The sequence below is a fragment of the Schistocerca serialis genome, chromosome 11, assembly GCF_023864345.2.
Source record: "Schistocerca serialis cubense isolate TAMUIC-IGC-003099 chromosome 11, iqSchSeri2.2, whole genome shotgun sequence".
NCBI classification, from domain to species: Eukaryota; Metazoa; Arthropoda; class Insecta; order Orthoptera; family Acrididae; genus Schistocerca; species Schistocerca serialis.
Window position 1 is genome coordinate 41,733,039 of NC_064648.1, and position 20,730 is coordinate 41,753,768.

Genomic DNA, 20,730 nt, shown 5'->3' on the forward strand with positions numbered 1-20,730 from the left:
CCTGGAAATGGAAAAAAGAACACATTGACACCGGTGTGTCAGACCCACCATACTTGCTCCGGACACTGCGAGAGGGCTGTACAAGCAATGATCACACGCACGGTACAGCGGACACACCAGGAACCGCGGTGTTGGCCGTCGAATGGCGCTAGCTGCGCAGCATTTGTGCACCGCCGCCGTCAGTGTCAGCCAGTTTGCCGTGGCATACGGAGCTCCATCGCAGTCTTTAACACTGGTAGCATGCCGCGACAGCGTGGACGTGAACCGTATGTGCAGCTGACGGACTTTGAGCGAGGGCGTATAGTGGGCATGCGGGAGGCCGGGTGGACGTACCGCCGAATTGCTCAACACGTGGGGCGTGAGGTCTCCACAGTACATCGATGTTGGCGCCAGTGGTCGGCGGAAGGTGCACGTGCCCGACGACCTGGGACCAGACCGCAGCGACGCACGGATGCACACCAAGACCGTAGGATCCTACGCAGTGCCGTAGGGGACCGCACCGCCACTTCCCAGCAAATTAGGGACACTGTTGCTCCTGGGGTATCGGCGAGGACCATTCACAACCGTCTCCATGAAGCTGGGCTACGGTCCCACACACCGTTAGGCCGTCTTCCGCTCACGCCCCAACATCGTGCAGCCCGCCTCCTGTGGTGTCGCGACAGGCGTGAATGGAGGGACGAATGGAGACTTGTCTTCAGCGATGAGAGTCGCTTCTGCCTTGGTGCCAATGATGGTCGTATGCGTGTTTGGCGCCGTGCAGGTGAGCGCCACAATCAGGACTGCATACGATCGAGGCACACAGGGCCAACACCCGGCATCATGGTGTGGGGAGCGATCTCCTACACTGGCCGTACACCACTGGTGATCGTCGAGGGGACACTGAATAGTGCACGGTACATCCAAACCGTCATCGAACCCATCGTTCTACCATTCCTAGACCGGCAAGGGAACTTGCTGTTCCAACAGGACAATGCACGTCCGCATGTATCCCGTGCCACCCAACGTGCTCTAGAAGGTGTAAGTCAACTACCCTGGCCAGCAAGATCACCGGATCTGTCCCCCATTGAGCATGTTTGGGACTGGATGAAGCGTCGTCTCACGCGGTCTGCACGTCCAGCACGAACGCTGGTCCAACTGAGGCGCCAGGTGGAAATGGCATGGCAAGCCGTTCCACAGGACTACATCCAGCATCTCTACGATCGTCTCCATGGGAGAATAGCAGCCTGCATTGCTGCGAAAGGTGGATATACACTGTACTAGTGCCGACATTGTGCATGCTCTGTTGCCTGTGTCTATGTGCCTGTGGTTCTGTCAGTGTAATCATGTGATGTATCTGACCCCAGGAATGTGTCAATAAAGTTTCCCCTTCCTGGGACAATGAATTCACGGTGTTCTTATTTCAATTTCCAGGAGTGTAGTTTCTTATGTAGAACATTATTAATAAACACTTAAATAATGGGCAATACTCGGGAACGTACTCTGGCATACTTGGGACCCCACAAGTTAAAGCATACTTGGAATACCACAAGTTAAATAATCATCCTCATCATTCTACTAACAGTGACCCATGGGAAGACTAGGTTTATTGACACATACTAAATTACTAGTGCTGGCAAAGTTCTAACAAAACTCTCCAGTAACTGATAATAAAATATAGACAAAATGAACAATAATAAAAATAGTACAGACATAAGTAATTGGCAACCCATCATAGTGACAAGCGGTGGCAAAACCGCGAAAAGTACAAAATAATATTTCCCTTACACAAAACTTCCTTATTCTCCAGTTACATTTGGTAGCAAAATAAGTGTAAATGTTGTGTTATTCTTTGTATGCTTTTGTTTGTATCTCCATACCGAATGACATCTCTGGAACATCCACTTACAGGTGTGCCGTCATTAAGTTGTGCCAATGTCACTAGTAATGCTGCAGCATAGTACAGTGTTACGTTAATACTTCTGTTAGCAAGGTTTTAATTAAAAGTGGTTTCACGCCTCCTTCAGTTACCAAATCAATAATTGCCATTACCTTCCTTAATAGTATTAAACATTTGGTATAATCTTTCCTGCGTTATTTGTACTTCTGGCCTCGTAACTACAGTCCCCTAGCATTTCGTGCTGAATTTTGTTTGTTGTTCCTTTTGTTAACTTTCTCACCTACCTGCTTTTTAATACTGGTACTGGTAGCCTCTTGCTGACGTTGATATAACTTACCTGTCGGTCTTTTTGTTTGTCATAAAATTAGAGTTCATTTGTCATGAGTAGAGTGCATAGGGAGGAAAGTAATTTTCTTAGCAAGGCAAATTTGCATAAAGTTATTCAAAATGTTTGTCAGAGAGTGGTTAAGAATTTTGGGCGTCGACAATGGGGCGGCGTTACTTCGTCACCACACGAGGGAGGTGTGTGACAGATGCTTTTTGATGTGCTGTTGCCAGACCGTGAGATGGAAAAATTATAGGCAGCCGACGCTGCCAGCTATGGCTTGAGGAGACAGTCACTTCTGAAAGTGAACAAAAAGTAAAATAAAATCCCCCTACTATCGGACTACTATCTGGCTCATCCTTACACACGTCTCTCATTGATACAGCCACTTTAAGCAGTTCTCGTAGCACAATGGATCCCTATTGAGATGCAAGCAGGCGATCTGTGTGTCTAATTTGGCAGTGAGGGTAGCTAACCTATTTGAAATAAAATCTAAGATGCCGTTACAGTGCATTTATTAACGAATGCAGTAACACTGTTAGCATTTCAATTGGTGAAACGGTTCATCACAAGAAGTTACTAAAAATCGACACGTATGTGTCGGAGGAGTTGAAAGTCTGACATGTGCTGAGATTAAATCTGTTTCAGTACCCAAGGCCGTAATTGCAATTGTGAAAATAGTAACGTTTACAGTAAACAGCGAATAGCGAATACGTATGTATATTTTTGGAAACAGGTCCGCGTTTTATGGGTACCCAAATATGTTTCGGCACCTCAGTGCCATCCTTAGTGGAATTTGTTTATTGGAAACTGTAAAAAGTGAACATATTTTATGTTTTAACTAATCTAACGAAGTGGCGCCTAACGAAAATTTTTGTTCGTTTTTATTCTTGCTATGATTTTTACATATACAGTTTCGCAGGTCCACCTATATGGTGTGCTGCACTGATAGCTTGTCAACTGCAAACCAAACGATGGAAATGTTAAATTCATCTGCTAATTAACACCTCTTTTGATTATTAAACGACATGATTTCAGCGTGTCAAAATATTGTGTGTACATATTTATTGTTACTCAGGTTGTGTTGGGACTGAGTCTTCTTGTTTTGCATTCTGAGGGCACTGGATACACACATTAAGGTACTTTGTGTAATTTTGTTCTTACAGACGACTTTTCACTTCGAAAAACGCGATAAGCGCTATGTTGTTGTGTTTGCAACCAATCTCCTCTCCTATACAGGGTATTACAAAGAGGTACGGCCAAACTTTCAGGAAACATTCCTCACACACAAAGAGAGAATATATGTTATGTGGACATGTGTCCTGAAACCCTTACTTTCCATGTTAGAGCTCATTTTATTACTTCTCTTCAAATCACATTAATCATGGAATGGAAACGCAGCAACAGAACGTACCAGCGTGACTTCAAACACTTTGTTACAGGAAATGTTCAAAATGTCCTCCGTTAGCAAGGATACATGCATCCACCCTCCGTCGCATGGAATCCCTGATGTGCTGATGCAGCCCTGGAGAATGGTGTATTGTATCACAGCCATCCACAATACGAGCACGAGGAGTCTCTACATTTGGTACCGGGGTTGCGTAGACAAGAGCTTTCAAATGCCCCTATAAATGAAAGTCAAGAGGGTTGAGGTCAGGAGAGCGTGAAGGCCATGGAATTGGTCCACCTCTACCAATCCATCGGTCACCGTATCTGTTGTTGAGAAGTGTACGTACACTTCGACTGAAATGTGCAGGAGCTCCATCGTGCATGCACCACATGTTGTGTCGTACTTGTAAAGGCACATGTTCTAGCAGCACAGGTAGAGTATCCCGTATGAAATCATAACAACGTACTCAATTGAGCGTAGGTGGAAGAACATGGGGCCCAATCAAGACATCACTAACAATGCCTGCCCAAACGTTCACAGAAAATCTGTGTCAATGACGTGATTGCACAATTGCGTGCGGATTCTCGTCAGCCCACACACGTTGATTGTGAAAATTTACAATTTGATCAGGTTGGAGTACATACTGACGAAACTGAAATGAGCTCTAACATGGAAATTAAGCGTTTCCGGACACATGTCCACATAACATCTTTTCTTTATTTGTGTGTGAGGAATGTTTCCTGAAAGTTTGGCCATACCTTTTTGTAACGCGCTGTATGTTTCATTGTGTCTATCTACTGTGTGTGATCCTGTTTGCTTGTAGACGTTCTGTTCAATCTGTGGACCACGAATCTGAAGCTAGCTTGCTTTTGCGCCACCGGGTGATTCAATAGATTGTGAACGGCGATGCTCATGGTTGTCGGTTTCTCGAATATTGTGAAGTCACAGGTGGAGTTCCTTTCTTGTACGGCGATATTCAGAAAGTTTAGTGTGTTGTCTGTTTCTGTGTCTAACGTGGTGTGAATTTGTGGGTGTAAGTTGTTTATTTCATCACTTAGCGGTTATACATATGACCACTTACTGTGCCACAGGTGGACTCTGATGACTGATACTTACTGAAAGAAAGTTCCAGATCTCGCACCTGAGTACTGGCAGCTCCCAGACGCAGACACTGCCGGGTGAGAGCCTCCCTCGCGGCCCCACAGTTGGCTCGCGAGTCCTCACTCCAGCCACTCACTGTCACACTGTGTGGCGAATCCGCTGCCGGCGTCTGCACGGGAACACCTTCTGGCTCGTCACTGCTGCTGTATTCTGCACTGTTCCGTTAGCTGCAGAGTCACATTATAACGCAAAATTTATAAAAAAAGTGGCTGTAAAATACTAAAAGGAACCTCGTATGCTCAATTCGGCCACTTCATTTCCGACGTCAACTTTTATGAGTCCTTTATGTCGCTTGACAAAGGGTTGAGGTCAGGAGAGCGTGAAGGCCATGGAATTGGTCCACCTCTACCAATCCATCGGTCACCGAATCTGTTGTTGACAAGTGTACGAACACTTCGACTGAAATGTGCAGGAGCTCCATCGTGCCCATCCTCTCTGCACATTGGACACATATGTCTTCCCTCTCTGTAACCACCAATGGTTCGCTTCAATGTAGCACTGTTGCCAGAGAAAACGTCTTAAAAGTTTGCCATAGTGCGTTTAGTTTTTCATATACCCCAGCTTGTTCTGTCACTTTTGCTAAACGTCATACACTCAGGTGACGAAAATAATGGAATAGCGATATGCACATATACAGATGGCGATACTACCGCATACATGAGGTATAAAAAGGCAGCGGATCGGCGAAGCTATCCCTTGTAATCAAACGATTAATGTCTGACGTGATTATGGCCACACAACGACAATGAATGGTTTCTACACGGAATGGTAGTTGTACCTACACGCATGGGACATTCCATTTCGGAAATCGTTAGAGAATTCAGTATTCTGAGTGTTGAGACTGCGCCGAGAACGCCAAATTCTAGTTAGTGGGCGACGGCCTTCACGTAACGACAGAGGACAGCGCCGTTTTCGTGTAGTTGTCAGGGGCAACAGACAAGGAGCACTGCCTAAAATGATCACAACAATCAATGTGGGACATACCAGGAATGTATCCATTACGGCAGTGTGGCGACTGCCGACGACCAACACGAGTGCCATTACAGACAGCACATTGCCTGAAGTGTGAATGGCCCACTGTCTGCAGAGGTGGTTGCCTGTTTCGTTACAGAATGATGTTGCACAAAAGTTCAAAAGAATTACTCCAGTTTAACACTCGATGAAAATAAAGGCACCATATCTAATTTACATTGACAGACACATCTACATTTCAATTAATTAATGTAACATTAAGTCACTTAGTAGATTCACACAAACATTTAGTATTACTTACATGATTGATGGGCCAAAGTAGAGAATTTTATTCCCTTTAATTTTCATAATAAAGTCATTCGTAAGAATCCACCTGATGTGTGACATTTTTTGTGCAGTGTTGTCAAGTATGTGGTGTAACTGCTGCTAACAACGTGAGGCTGTCGCTAAAGATGGCAAGTATTTGCATACTGCAGATACAAAGTGCACTCATCAGAGATCACACCTGAAGATCCATCTAACTGAGCAACTTTTATGGCAGTAATTTGAGCATGGTGCAGTTTATACTGGTGTAACATAGCCCCATGCATGCTGACAGCATCAGGTAATGTAGGAGACTGGTTCGAAAATAGCTCTCAGCACTATGGGACTTAACATCTGTGGTCATCAGTCCCCTAGAACTTAGAACTACGTAAACCTAACTAACCTAAGGACATCACACACATCCATGCCTGAGGCAGGATTCGAACCTGCGACCGTAGCGGTCACGCGGTTCCAGACTGAAGCGCCTAGAACCGCACGGCCACACCAGCCGGCCAGCCCTGGTTCAAACATTGAACATTAATGCTGCTAGGTGATATGCTAGACGACCAACAATATTACGCTATTTGTGTCTTCAAAGAGGTTGGGTGTTCACGTTTTGAAATGCAGGCGGTTGTGATAGGATGTCAGCTGTATTCTTTTAAGTTGCTTCAGTATGTTGTCTAGCGTGAGAAACAATGTTGGAGACAGACAAGTGTTTATTAATAATGGAGTGTTTTCCAGTTGTTGAACTTTTGCAAAAATTGATTGTGAAGTATTTTACAGACTGAATCCTCCAAAGATAGGTTCCTCACTTTAGTTTACAGGTATCTCTTGCTGGAGTTGTTATGGTGTTACCAGAGTAGTCATTTGCAGCACAAAATTATAGGTATACATGAATGAACAAAGGATAATTTTATGTATTCTTTATTTTAGATGTCAAGACAAAAGATTAAATAATTCTATTTCGATTAGTGGAATATGTCAACGTTCCTTTAGCATATCCACCAGCTCCTGGTTGTTCATGGCCAGCTCCAGGGGGGTTCTCCCCATGTCATCCCTGCCCCCCCTGTCCGCTCCCGCCTGCAGCAGCTCAGCCACCACCTCTGCCTGAACGTTCCTTACCGCCCAGTGCAGTGGAGTCCGCCCATACCGATCCCTGACGTTTGGGTCGGCGTAGGCGGCGAGCAGCAGCCGCACGACAGCTGTGTGGCCATTGTATGCAGCCCAGTGCAGAGGCGTGCTCTGCTCCCTGCTCCTGGCACCGACCTCCGCGCCCGCCCCCACAAGGCAGCTGGCCGCCCCCACGTGGCCCCTGTCTGCTGCCCAGTGCAGGGCAGTCCAGTTCCCCTCGTCCCTCACCGTCACGTCCGCCCCTGCCGCCAGCAACGCACGCAGTTGTTCCACCGCCCCCACCTTTGCCGCCTCTATCAGCCTCCTCCCTCTCTTCGCTCTAGGAAGGCCCCTGCACAAAAAGTCGACACTCTTACACCACACACACACACACACACACACACACACACACACACACACACACACACACAATGAAAGAAACGGTCAGACGCGAACAGTCCTGAGTACACTACTGCCTAGCGACTACATACAAATCTAGAAATCAATCAGCGTATCACAGATACACAGCAGTAACCCACAATAAAAATCTGCAGCCACTTCCTATTAAAAATAGTTGTGCTCATTACTCATTGAGTTGTCACATTTTCTCCTAATTCACTCCAACGAGTCACATCCTTTGACTTCAGAATCCTGTTGGTAACCGATCGTTGACCTACACTGAAACTCACCTCTAATGTTACCTTCTGTTGGCAGCGATCCCTTCTGACACTTAGGAAGGAAACACAAGCAACTAATCACATCTCTACGCACTGGAACCCAACAATTTCCTCACCTGACAGCAAAATGATTCAGTCCAGTGATTCGTAAATTTTCTGACACACTAACACGAATACAGAAATTTGCTGCTTTGTACACAACAAGTTGGTCGCCATAGTCCAGCTATACTATGTCGCCTCTCCCTGTCACCAGTTCCTACACACCAACTGTGTGGTTCTGCTTATTAATCAGCACATACGCTCATATAAACATGCATCCAACGAAAGACACTTGCGCCAAAACGTGCATGTACATCTAAATACACACTCCGCAACCCACCATACAGTGTGAGGCAGAGAGTACCCTGTACCACTACTACTCACAGTAGTAACGTTTTACAACTTTTTTCCCATTTTTTGAAAATTCTGAACACAAGCTATGCATCCCAACAGACGTAACAACATTTTACATCTATACTTACTGAGTGCTTCAGAAACTATACGTACAAACACTATGCCACAATCGAGTAATTTCTGTTTTAATACTGGTTCAAAGTTACACTGTCATTTAGGGTAACTTTAAACCAGTCTCAAGCAATGTACTATTCTTCCTATATCCAATCCTATCCATAAATTTACATCACGCCAGAACGAAATCAAGTGTTAATGACAAGTAAAAACGAAACTGTAAATTCAGTATTGCTGGTTTCCTTTCAAATATCAAGATATTTGTATTGACCTCGCACTTGTCGACTCAAATCACTCATCTGAATCTCTCTTAAAAGACAATGCAATTTAAAGGATAATCCCATGCCTCAGAGCTGGCAAGAAGCTGCAAAGAGATGTATCAGGCAGAAACCACACAGGTAATAAAACAATTTCACTACGAAATTGTCGAAATAGGTGGGGTAGCAGACATTTCAAATAAAAGAACTGGTACAAAGATAACCTGACTGCTAGAAAGTTATGCTGATTGACTTTCCTTTTCTGTTCCACTCGCAGAAACAGCAAGGGAGAAAACACTGTCTATATGCCTCCTTACGAGGCATAATATCTCCAATCTTACCTTCATGCTTCTTATGCGAAACGTACTTTGGCAGAACTAGAATCGTTCAGTCGTCCTCAAATGCAGGTTACCTAAATTTTCTCAGTAGTGCTCACCAAAAATAACGTTGCCTTCCGTCCATTGATTTCCATTTCAGTGCTTGAAGCATCTAAGTAACAGCTGCGTGTTGTTCAAAACTACCAGTCCTGAATCTGGTAGCCCACCCACAATTGTTCTGATGTCTTCTTTTAATTCGACCTCTTGCAAGTACCAAACACTCGAGCAGTATTCAAGAACAGGTCGCACCAGTACTTATATGTAGTCTCCTTTACAGGTGAACCCCACGTTCCTAGAATTCTCCCAACAAACCACAGTCGACAATTCGCCTTCCTTACCACAGTCCTTTCAGTTCATACCTCTTCGCAACGTTACGCTCAGAAAGAAACGGTGTGACTGTGTCAAGCTGTACACTACTATTGCTGTATACGAACATTACGGGTTGTTTTTCCTACTCTCAGTAACTTACATTTTCCCACTAGCTACCATTCATCGCACCAATTAGAAATTTTGTCTAACTCACTCTGCATTCTTCTACAATTGCTCAGCAATGACACCTTCTCTTACAGAACAGTATAACCAGTGAAATGCCGCTTACCCTGCCCACTGGATCATTTATGCACATAGAGAGTAACAGCGGTCCCATCACACGTTTCTGGGGCACTTCTGACGATACCCTTGTCTCTGATGAACACTCGCCATTGAGGACAACATACGTAGTTCTGTGACTTGAAGAGGTTTTCGAGCCGTTCACACCCCTGGGAACCTGTTCCGCATCCCTGTACCTTCCTTACCAGTCGGCAATGTGGCACCGTGTCAAGTGCTTTACGGATGTCTAGGAACACGTAGTACGCCTGTAACGCCTGTTGCCCCTGACCCATGGTCCTGCAAGATCTCTTGTGAGTAAAGAGCAAGCTGATATAAGAACGTAGGCTTCTGCGGCCAGTGTCACAGCGATTAAAACTCGCCTGGTTATAATGCCACGCCATTGCTAAAAATTAACGACAATAAAACTAAAGCCGACGTTTCGGCCGAATTGCAAACGGCCTTCCTCAGGACACTACTAGTTTTGCATGGGGATAGGTGCTTCTGTTTATTACAGACTGTCGATGTCTGACGTCACTGTTGTAAAACAGTTAATTGGCCCTGTAATATGATTGGCCAGTCATGACGTAAGGGAACATGGAAGGAAAGAGGCTACTCGTGAATGTCCATGTCGTCAACGATTGGTAGCTGTCCGCCAATCAGCGTTCGGCTTCTGGTCGGCAAGTTTTGCTCCTGGTGTGGGCGGAAGTGGACTGACAGTTGCTCTACAGCTGTTTGTGCAGATACGTCCGTGTCCCGTGTAGCTTCTGCCCCGCGACCGCTCGCGGCCAGTTGGACTGGGATGGCCGGCAGCCAGGACGGCTTGAGTTTGTAGCCATCTTCTCTGTTCATGTCAGGCTGCTTAATAATTTCGATCGCCTCCCGTATTTTGCGTTCTCGCATCCACGATTCTTTCGCCAGTACTTTAGATTCCTGGAACCTGATAGGTTGTCCACAGTCACGGTGGTGTTCCGATATCGCCGATTTATTATGTTGTTGTAATCGTACATAGCGTTCGTGTTCTGCTACTCGTAAGCTGACAGGTACCATTGTTTTCAGTTTCATGGAACCTTGTCATTTCTGGATGTGGTAGTATACAGAGCTGCGGCAGGTAAACTGGGACACAAAGTGTACCGGAAACAAACGCACACTAATCGGTACCTGCACGCGGAGAGCCACCACCACCCAGCTCTAAAGTATTCTGTTCTGCATACGTTAACTGCCCGAGCCTACCGGATAAGCGATGAAAATAACATCAAAGAAGAAGTAAAGGAGCTACAACACACGTTTCGTTCCAACAGATATGATATCATAAGAAAGGTAGCTAAAACCAAAGGGAGCAGAACACGAGAAGAAGGCAAAGAAGAGAAGTTTCCACTGGTACACTTACCATATGTAAAAGGCGTCAGTGAACGGCTAGGCAATGTTCTCCGCCGACGAGGTTTCAAACCGATTTTTCGAAGCAGTCACAGATCCACGAAATGATAGGTTCCACCAAGGATTTAGTCAACAATCTTAAGACTGCAGGTGTTTACCAACTACGTTGTGAGTGTGGAGCTGCCTACATAGGAGAAACAGGGAGACCTGTCAGCTTACGAGTAGCAGAACACGAACGCTATGTACGATTACAACAACATAAAAAATCGGCGATAGCGGAACACCACCGTGACTGTGGACAACCTATCAGGTTCCAGGAAGCCCGAGTACTGGCTGAAGAATCGTGGATGCGAGAACGCAAAATACGGGAGGCGATCGAAATTATTAAGCAGCCTGACATGAACAGAGAAGATGGCTACGAACTCACGCCGTCCTGGCTGCCGGCCATCCCAGTCCAACTGGCCGCGAGCGGTCGCGGGGCAGAAGCTACACGGGACACGGACGTATCTGCACAAACAGCTGTAGAGCAACTGTCAGTCCACTTCCGCCCACACCAGGAGGAAAACTTGCCGACCAGAAGCCGAACGCTGATTGGCGGACAGCTACCAATCGTTGACGACATGGACATCCACGAGTAGCCTCTTTCCTTCCACGTCCCGTTACGTCATGACTAGCCAATCACATTACAGGGCCAATTAACTGTTTTACAACAGAGACACCAGACATCAATAGTCTGTAATAAATAGAAGCAACTATCCCCATGCAAAACCAGGCGTGCCCTGAGGGAGGTCGTTGCAATTCGGCCGAAACGTCGGTTTTAGTTTATTATTGTTGTTAGTTTTTAGCAATGACGCGGCAGAACACCCAGAAGAATTATAATCACCAAAGAGCAAGCTGTTTCGCATGAGTGAAGCTTTCTAAACACTCGCTGATTTGCGGTCAGAAGCTTTTCCCTTTCCATAAAATTTATTATATTTGAACTGAGATTATGCTCAAGGATTCTGCAGCATCCATATGTTAAAATATTTGTGTGTAATTTTGTGGATCTGTTCTTTTACCCTTCCCATACACAGGGGCCATCTGCACATTATAGCTGTCCCTAGAGACTTTGCACTGGGCTAGGGATTCACTAGAAATGCAAGCTAAGTAAGTGGTCAATGCTGTAGAGTACTCACTAGTTATATGAAGTGGAATTATTTACTTTCAACTCTAGCAGTTGTTTCTCTGCGCCAGAGGCGGTTATTACCATGTCCTAAAGACGGGACATTTTGCAATGGTCAAATGATGCGAAGTTTGTACCATTCTCGTGCTTGAACGATTTCATAAATGCGTAATGTACAACTTCGGCCTCACTTTTGCCATGTTCTACTGCCCCATCAGACTGTTCAACGAGTCACTGGATAGAAGCATTAGACTCTCACAGCGATTTTACGTGGGACCAGAATTTTCTAGCGTTCTCGACGAGATAGGCTGCTAAGGTATGACGGTGGTAATTGTTCGCGCATCGATCTTTTTACAGACCCACGAATTTGTTACTTTGTCTGTCGTTATTTGCACTTTCTCTTTTGACCTGAAAGTGTGACAACCTTTGTTTCCTCAGTATTTCTCGAATTTAGCAGCTGAACCACGGCGGGTCTTTCTCGTCCTTAATCCACCTGCTTTACACATACTTGTCCACAGTGCGATTTAAAATCCATTTAAACTTTGTCCACACTTCATCTACGTCCGTTATAGTGGAACTAAATGATGTTACATCATTGTCCACTGGCTTGGTCTTAGCAGAAATTCTCTTCTAGTCTTTTTGATTAGTTTGTTAACTTCAGTAACCAGAGTAGTTATGGTATCACAGTCACTAATCCAGTCTCTATACTGGTATGTTGGTTAACTAGCATACTTGCATACAATCTCTCAACCAAAGCCCACAGTAGTGTGCCAAGGGAAATTTGCACCTGATAAATCCAGTATCTGCAACCACACCCTCAGTTTCTTTCCCTGCAGACATTACATGCGCATGCAGATGCTGATGTCTGTGATCGAACTGGAACTCAATCTGTGCCACATGAGTACCAGAACCACAGTTTCCTGGTTTTTCCTTCATTCTTGAGGTTGAGAGATAATTAACAGGAATTCTTTATTCCTAAATTGTCAAGGTGTACACCATTTCTTTACCTCAAAATCGTGGTTTAGTGTAAGGGTAGTTGATCCGTTTTAGTTGAAGAGTGGGCCTCAATGCAAAGTGCAAGCCAGTTGCTCTGGTGGTCAAAGCCATGTTTCTCCCTCATCCAGTCCCACATAGGGTTCTGTCTAATAAATGTCATTACTGGCAATTCAGACATACACTTAATAGAATCCTGCACAATTTCTCTCTGAAGATCATCATTTAATTAATTGTATCCCACGAGCTGGCTTTGATTTTTGTGGTCAGCATGGCATTCCTTATATTACTCCCTGCTAGTAACTGGTATGCATGTAATATGGTGCAATTTAATAGGTGCTTTATCTAGCCTTTGCTACGGCCTCCAGTGCCACAAAGAGAAGTTTCCACACAGAATTGTGCCATCTCTTTTTCTTCTCTTATTTCCAGCACCATCAATTGAGTTCCATCTAACCAACAGTGACACTTCTGTACAGATTAGCGTTGTGGTACTAAAGACCCTCTTTAAGACACTCACACGCCACACTGACAAATATATGGCTGCCTGTTTTCTGTCAGCTAATGTGGTGGGCAGTGGAAGGACTCCTGCTAAGCAATCATTGTACTGATGTCATATCTAACCATTTTTGAAATGGCTAAGTTTTTGATCTGCTCACGTGTCACTGTGGTTAAAGTATACCACGCATCGCAAAGATGGCGGTATCCAAAGCTACCGCCAAGATAACTATAGTGCACCACAGGTCATAGATGAGGAGGTGAATGATGGCTTGGCAGTTGAGGGCCCATATCGACAGAGTGGCTACCAGCGGTGTCTCTACATCGACTATTCAGTGAAAGTTGCTGTGTGTGGTACTCCACAGAAGGGGCCTGGTTCATGCATCTGAGCTAACTGCTGTTCACCAGTGATGATGGTTGGAATTCGCACGCTGTTACCAGTGTGCGTTTTATCCTTAACTGGCGTGAAACGTCTGAAAGCAAACACCCTGCAACAATCATAGGAAGGGTCCAGGCCAGAGAAGGGGGAGTTACGGTCTGGGGAGTGTTTCGTGGCATTCCCTGGCTAATCGCGTCGTTCTGGAAGGCACTGTCGATCCAACGCGAGATTGCACCTATCCACCCCTACACCCAAGTTTGTTTTCCCTTCACACGCTGGAGCGTGGCACACACCTCGCAGTATACGTGCGTGGTTGGAAGAGCTACAGGATGAGTGCCACCAAACTCCCCGGATGTAAACCCAATCGAAAATCTGTGGGACCACCTCGATTTGGCGGTTCGCGCCACGTATTTTCAGCCGAAAAACCTAGCGCAGGTGGCCGTCTCTCTGGATTTGGTTCGGCTCGACATACATAATGGTACCTTCCAGAACCTCACTGGCCCGCCTCCTGCACCTCTCGCAGTGATGGAAGCTGTGTAACGTGGTTATTCAGGCTTTTGACAGGTGGCCGCACTAATGAGACTGGGCAGTGTATAAGCTGAACCATTTTAACCCATAATGGGAGGTGAGGTACAGCAGAATGTTTTAGACAGAAGTATAGAAGTTGTTTTAGGTAATGAGGGTCACACACTTCCACTAATGTCTGAGACCTAGAACGTGATCTTCAAGGCGATTTGGAGGTTCTGCTGAGTTTGTAAGTGTAGGAGACGAAGTGCTGGCGGTACTGGAGGAGTGAGGAGTCCTGAGTCGTGCTCAGGTAGCTCGCATGGTAAAGCACTTGTCCAGGAAATGCCGAGGTCCCGAGTTCGACTCTCGGTCCGGCATGCAGTTTCAATCCACCAGGAAGTTTCGATTTGGAGGCTATTTTTTAAACTCTGAACCCTAATATTTGATTTCAAACTCGATAAAAGCGGAAAATTTTACGTATAAAATGATACATTACTCAACGTTATTGCAAGGTTCGGTAAAAGTCATATGTTTTTAGTTCTAATAGGGATTAACTCTGAATAGAGGAGGGATACAGCAAAAATACAATGTTGGGCACAAATTGGAAAGGGAATCCCGAGGCGTGAGGTAAGGAGACTGACTCAGTGACTTGTGAACCAATGATCCACGTTTTATTTATGTTTGTTCAGCCTTGAAAATATCAGAGGACCATTATACTTTTTTTTATTGTTGCTAATAAACATGTTAATTAAATCGACGTTCAAATCAAACTTCGAATTTTCCAAATCCGACGTCACAAATAACAATAAAATGGAACATTAAAAAGATGTTCAAAAACTATGACTAAAATTACAGTTGTTGGTAATGACATGTCATCCCTTATGCCCCTTTCCTGTTTGTAACTAATACTGTATTTTGCTGTATCCCTCTTCTATTCCCAGTAAATCACTATTAGAACTTAAAACATATTTACTTATTTGACGTTCACTGAACTTTACTAAGACCCTGAATAATGTACCGTTTTGTAACTAAAATGTGCCGCTATTTTCAAATCTAAAATCAGATATTAGAGTTCTGATTTTTAAAAATCACTTTAGTCTCAAAATCGCTTTGAAAATCGCATTCAAGTTTATGGCTATTTAGTAGTACAGCAAGCGGCGATTTACACGGACGCTGTTCGTGTGATTTTAGTTACCAGCGTCAGTCAGTTCAGTTAACATATTTTGGGATGTACTTAGCTGTTCAGAAGTGATGGATAAGCCCACTACACCGCAGGAAAATTTCCACAACTCAAAGAATAGCGATCTTCGGAGTAAAAGGCGTCCAGTCGCTTCTGACGTAATCACGGATTGTATTAAAAAAGAGTCGCCACAAAAAGAAGTGAGGGCTAACATTGCCAGTCCCAAAAACGAAAGGGCTACAATTTACACAGCGGTCAACCTTGCCGCAATAGGATCCGTCCGAAAGGATCCCGAAAATAAACCTCACAGTTTACTAGAATCGCCAAGGAAGTGCACTAACAAATTTGGAACAAATCCATCGTTGCAAACAGCTTTCCAAAGTCGGTAATTTGACAGGCGTTGGGGAGTTTTGTATACGTAAAAAGTAGTGTTGACATTACACAATTTGCTTATTGCTGTATGAACAAAAAACCCACTTTCTTTGGTGGAAAGATATTTTGCACAAGACTTTGCGTGAAATAGCATATTCCTGGAATAGACAAGTAAAACAAAGGTTGTGGTAGACAAAAAAATGGTTCAAATGGCTCTGAGCACTATGGGACTTAACATCTGAGGTCATCAGTCCCCTAGAACTTAGAACTACTTAAACCTAACTAACCTAAGGGCATCAAACACATCCATGCCCGAGGCAGGATTCGAATCTGCGACTGTAGCGGTCACGCGGTTCCAGACTGAAGCGCCTAGAGCCGCACGGCCACACCGGCCGGCTTCACACTGGCTTGGTCAGGCACAAAACTAGCGACCTTCAGTTGTAAATTTATGGTGTGGCACGATAGGAAATTACGTTGTGGGACCTTACTTTATCCATGGGGGGCTTAAATGGAAATATGTATGCACATGTTCTTACGGACATGCTGCCTGTTCTTCCAGAGGGAATACCGCTGGACAACCGACAGTGTATGTGGTTCGTGAACCCCATCTATATCAGATGATATGCACCATCGAACCGTCATACCATGCAACGTCATCCCATCCAATGCACCTTCCTCTGTTCATCTATCTCTCAAACAGCAATTCCAAATCTGGCCAGCGGTCGATGGTACACAATATGAGCATGTACTTAAGTTTAAAACTACACCTTCTTTAAGAAAGTATTTAGTTTGTGGATGACAAGTCGTCAGTTATTTCGAGCAAAATGTTAAATTTATTTAAAATGTATTTCGTTACGTACAACTACGAGTAGTTTCTAATTTCGACCAGACAGCAGGTGTCCCACCATTAAAAAGCATTCTCGTGCCTTCAAGCAAAGACAGATAAAGTACTAGACTGAGGTAGCAAAAGTCGTGGGATAGCGATATCTACATACACAAGTGGTGGTAGTATCGCGCACGCAAGGTATAAAAGGGCAGGGCATTGGGGTGGCTGTCACTTGTACTGTACTCAGGTGGCTCGTGTGGTAAGGTTGCCGACGTCTAAATGGCAGCACGACGGGAATTGTCAGACTTTGAATACGTAATGGTAGTCACAGCGAAACTAGGACCTAATATTTGTAAAAGTACAGAATATCCAATACACCGATATTTATTATAATGTCGGTATCGGCTTTCGATATACTGTAAAAAAGGATCCGTGTACTGGCGGACAAATATGGACATACCCGCTTACAAAAATATGTGCTGCCCGTTGGGAATATACTTCTCGTTTTAGAGCTGTAGAAGTATCGATTTATTAATACATATTCTGTACATCAACAAACTGTAGCCTGCCTAACCCCTTTAGAGAGGAAAAAATGATCGGATGGCATTATTGTCCCAGAAGCTCCTTTCGGGGGAGTTCGCCGCCGTATTGCAAGTCCTTTTGAGTTGACGCCACTTCGGCGACTTGTGAGTCAATGATGAAGGACACAACACCCAGTCCCCTGCCCGGAATCGAACCCGGGCCACCTGTGTGGTAGGCGGTAACTGTACTACTACGCTACGAAGGCGAACTTCAGAGCGCAAATTGGAAGGAACAGGATGCATATTCACACTTGACGCTAGCCACTTGCCAACAATGATAACTCACGTAAGTGGCACAATGAAAGAAGTCTGATTAGTCCATCTTTCGGTTTTGTCACATGACAGATTTGACCAGAACACCTCATGTCGACTTCCCTGTTTTCCATTTCTACAGACGCCAGTGACCTAGCAGCTGTAGTGTCAAAATCGCATAGTGAATCTAAACGTTTCCATTTTCTGTTGGTAGCACTGGGCGCTGATTACGTCAGCATTTCCCCTCACGCCTGCGTCCACTACAACGGAAAATCTTATCAGATTTTTGTTCTTCAGTTTGAGCAACTGTCTTTGAAGAATGTCGATGTGAAGAAATAACACACTAGTTGCATTATCGCAAATGTTTCCCATTCACACTTCCCTCGCACCCCCCCTACCCCCCCCCTCCACCCAGTGCAATCGGCATTGTTCTTTAGTGGCACATACACTTGCTTCACTAAGTCAAACAGAAAGGTCGGACGTGATGAAAGCTCAAAAAGTAGTAGGCCCCCTTCACACAGTAAAAGAAAAATTATGTCCTACTACAATTTCAAATGAACAACTTCAAATATTTTCTGAAAATTGTAAAACAATATAAAATAAAAATACCGGCTCTCGATATTGCCATTTTGATATCGATATATTAGGTGAAAATACATCGGCAATATATAGCCATTTTTTTTTTTAATACCGATATTCGGCTCGTGCTACACAGGCTGTCCAGGGAAGAGTTCAAATGGCTCTGAGCACAATGGGACTTAACATCCGAGGTCATCAGTCCCCTAGAACTTAGAACTACTTAAACATAACTAACCTAAGGACACCACACACATCCTTGCCTGAGGCAGAATTCGAACCTGCGACCGTGGCAGTCTTGCGGTTCCAGACTGACGCGCCTAGAACCGCTCGGCCACCCCGGCCGGCTCAGGGAAGAGTCCCATCTACGAATGGGTCAGGCACTGGTTGCAACATAATTTTCAGTCACTGGGAAAGAACACTCTAGAGACTTACTGGAACTTCAACGAATAGCGGCCAGCAACAGTGTACCACATTGGTTCAGAACTGTTTTGTCAGTTAATGGGGAATAGAGTTTTCACAGTTGTTCACTGAGTTTGACGACTTCTTTCATTGAAATACCGAATCTTCCTAGCCTCAAATGTTAATATTTTCTCGTGGAAGTTCGCATGCAGCACCAGTCAGGGGCAGGCAGACCACGGCCTGACGTCACTGGACTGAGAGCTCAATGAAGAAGTCTATAAAGAGCAAGTGACCATTCACTACACAAACTCTGGCCATGACCAGTCACTGAGACAATTCAGTTTCTGATGGAGCTTGTCATTACTCTCATTATCTTAGCCTCTACATCAATAGCACTGAAAAATTCAGTAGTAGCTATGTGTAACTTTCACTATTAGTGTGTAAGTTGGGCTTCACTCCTCTGGAGTCCCTATTTTGCCAGTTGCCCATGGTGATACTGTGGAGAGCATGAAGGAGAGTGTTGAAAGTTCACACATTTATGGAACTTTGTAGGTGGGCATGGCACACAGCTAGACTGTGTGTCCGTCAATGGTGGCTAATAATCGGGATTTATGCAACAAACATGCCAATGGTTGAAAATGAACGGACGATTCAATGTACTGAACTAGGATAGAAAAATCCTATCAGTAAGGGAATCTGGTAGGGCTCTGTGCGATGGAACACTGAGACCTTAACACACAGTTTCAATGGAGAGAGCGATGGAGCCCTTGATTCGCTAACACAATAACGAAATTGGATTGTAACAATAGGATGCTGTGGGATCCATCGCAAGTAGATCCACACACTGCACGGGACTATGGCTGACCACCCTAGGCAATCGAGCACGAAATCCTTGAATCTCTGTATAGGTAGCAGAAATGTGTTTTCTAAGGTCAATTCACACATATCACGTCCCATTTAAGTTACAACATACGTTTTGCACCCAGTTTTCCACTTGAAAGTGGGGACACTCCTCTACTCAATAACACTTTGCTGCATTCTGCTCTGATCAGTTTCAAACGGTTTGCTGAAAAGTATTACTGTTGCTAGTCCTAGGCATTAGTAGGACAAACCAGGCACCACCCCACTCTCGATTGTTCCCAGGTTTATTCAAGATGGCGGATCGAAGATGGCGGCGTAGATACGGCAATGTTGCAATGACATCATCATGGTCGGAAGTTCACCTTTTGGCAGGAAGGTAGGTCAATTGGGCTACCTCCAGTAACCTAATCCCACTCCCCTACCTCCCACCCTGAGAAAATGGCAGGAAGATCAAATTCCAGCAGGACAATGCAACAACACGGGTACCTCTGCTAACCTAAGAAAATGGCAGGAAAATATGGCACTTTGGTTACCCCCACTAACGTAAGTCACCCAGCTGCCAGCTCTTCCTAGGAATTGGCAGCAAAAGGACTCGCCCTGTGCTGGAGAGGATGGACGAATGTTTTTATTTAAATTGTCTTTATTTTAACAACTTGAGGCAGTCTCACAATCAACTGTTCACCCTGGGGTTCGGAGGCCAACTGATGTAGTACACAGTACCACTACCAGAGGGCGCTGTCGTCCATCCAGTGATGAAGTCCAAGATGGCGGTCTGGTATGGGGAAAATGGCGGGAAAAGGACTCAGCCTGTTCTGTACACTGATGTACAGACAAGCAAACAACACATAAATTACCGAAAATCATGGACTGCACAAACACTCTGTGCACATAAGAAAAGCTTTAGAACTATAGTCAATTGCGACTTCTCAGAGGCAACAACGCGCACATGCATCAACGCCACCACAAGCAGCACACAAGTGCCTGTGCGGGTCCCGCAAGCACAAGGCGAAGGCATCGCTTTCATACTTGACTCTTGAGAAATTCCTGTCGAGATACATGTTGACCTAGGCACCACTTCTGACACGATGACACACAGCTGTGGTGCGGGTCCAGCGCTGAGACAGGTGTTTGCATAGGAGCTAGAAAGTTTGCAGTGTTATACTGACATCGCATCTAAATAAGCGCCAACGCACCCTCTGGGCCACTGGCGTGAAACCTCTCTACCTG

The 20,730-nt window shown here is 44.9% G+C and overlaps 1 protein-coding gene across 1 annotated transcript in view; it reads right to left on the reverse strand.

The window, feature by feature from the left end:
• Window positions 1-6,935: 6,935 nt before the first annotated feature.
• LOC126427208 (ankyrin homolog) overlaps window positions 6,936-20,730 on the reverse strand; it is a 127,992-nt gene continuing 114,197 nt past the window's right edge. The window contains exon 4 of the mRNA XM_050089440.1: window positions 6,936-7,489. Coding sequence (XP_049945397.1) covers window positions 7,009-7,489 — 481 coding nt within the window. The 3' untranslated portion in view covers window positions 6,936-7,008. The remainder of the gene's footprint in view (window positions 7,490-20,730) is intronic.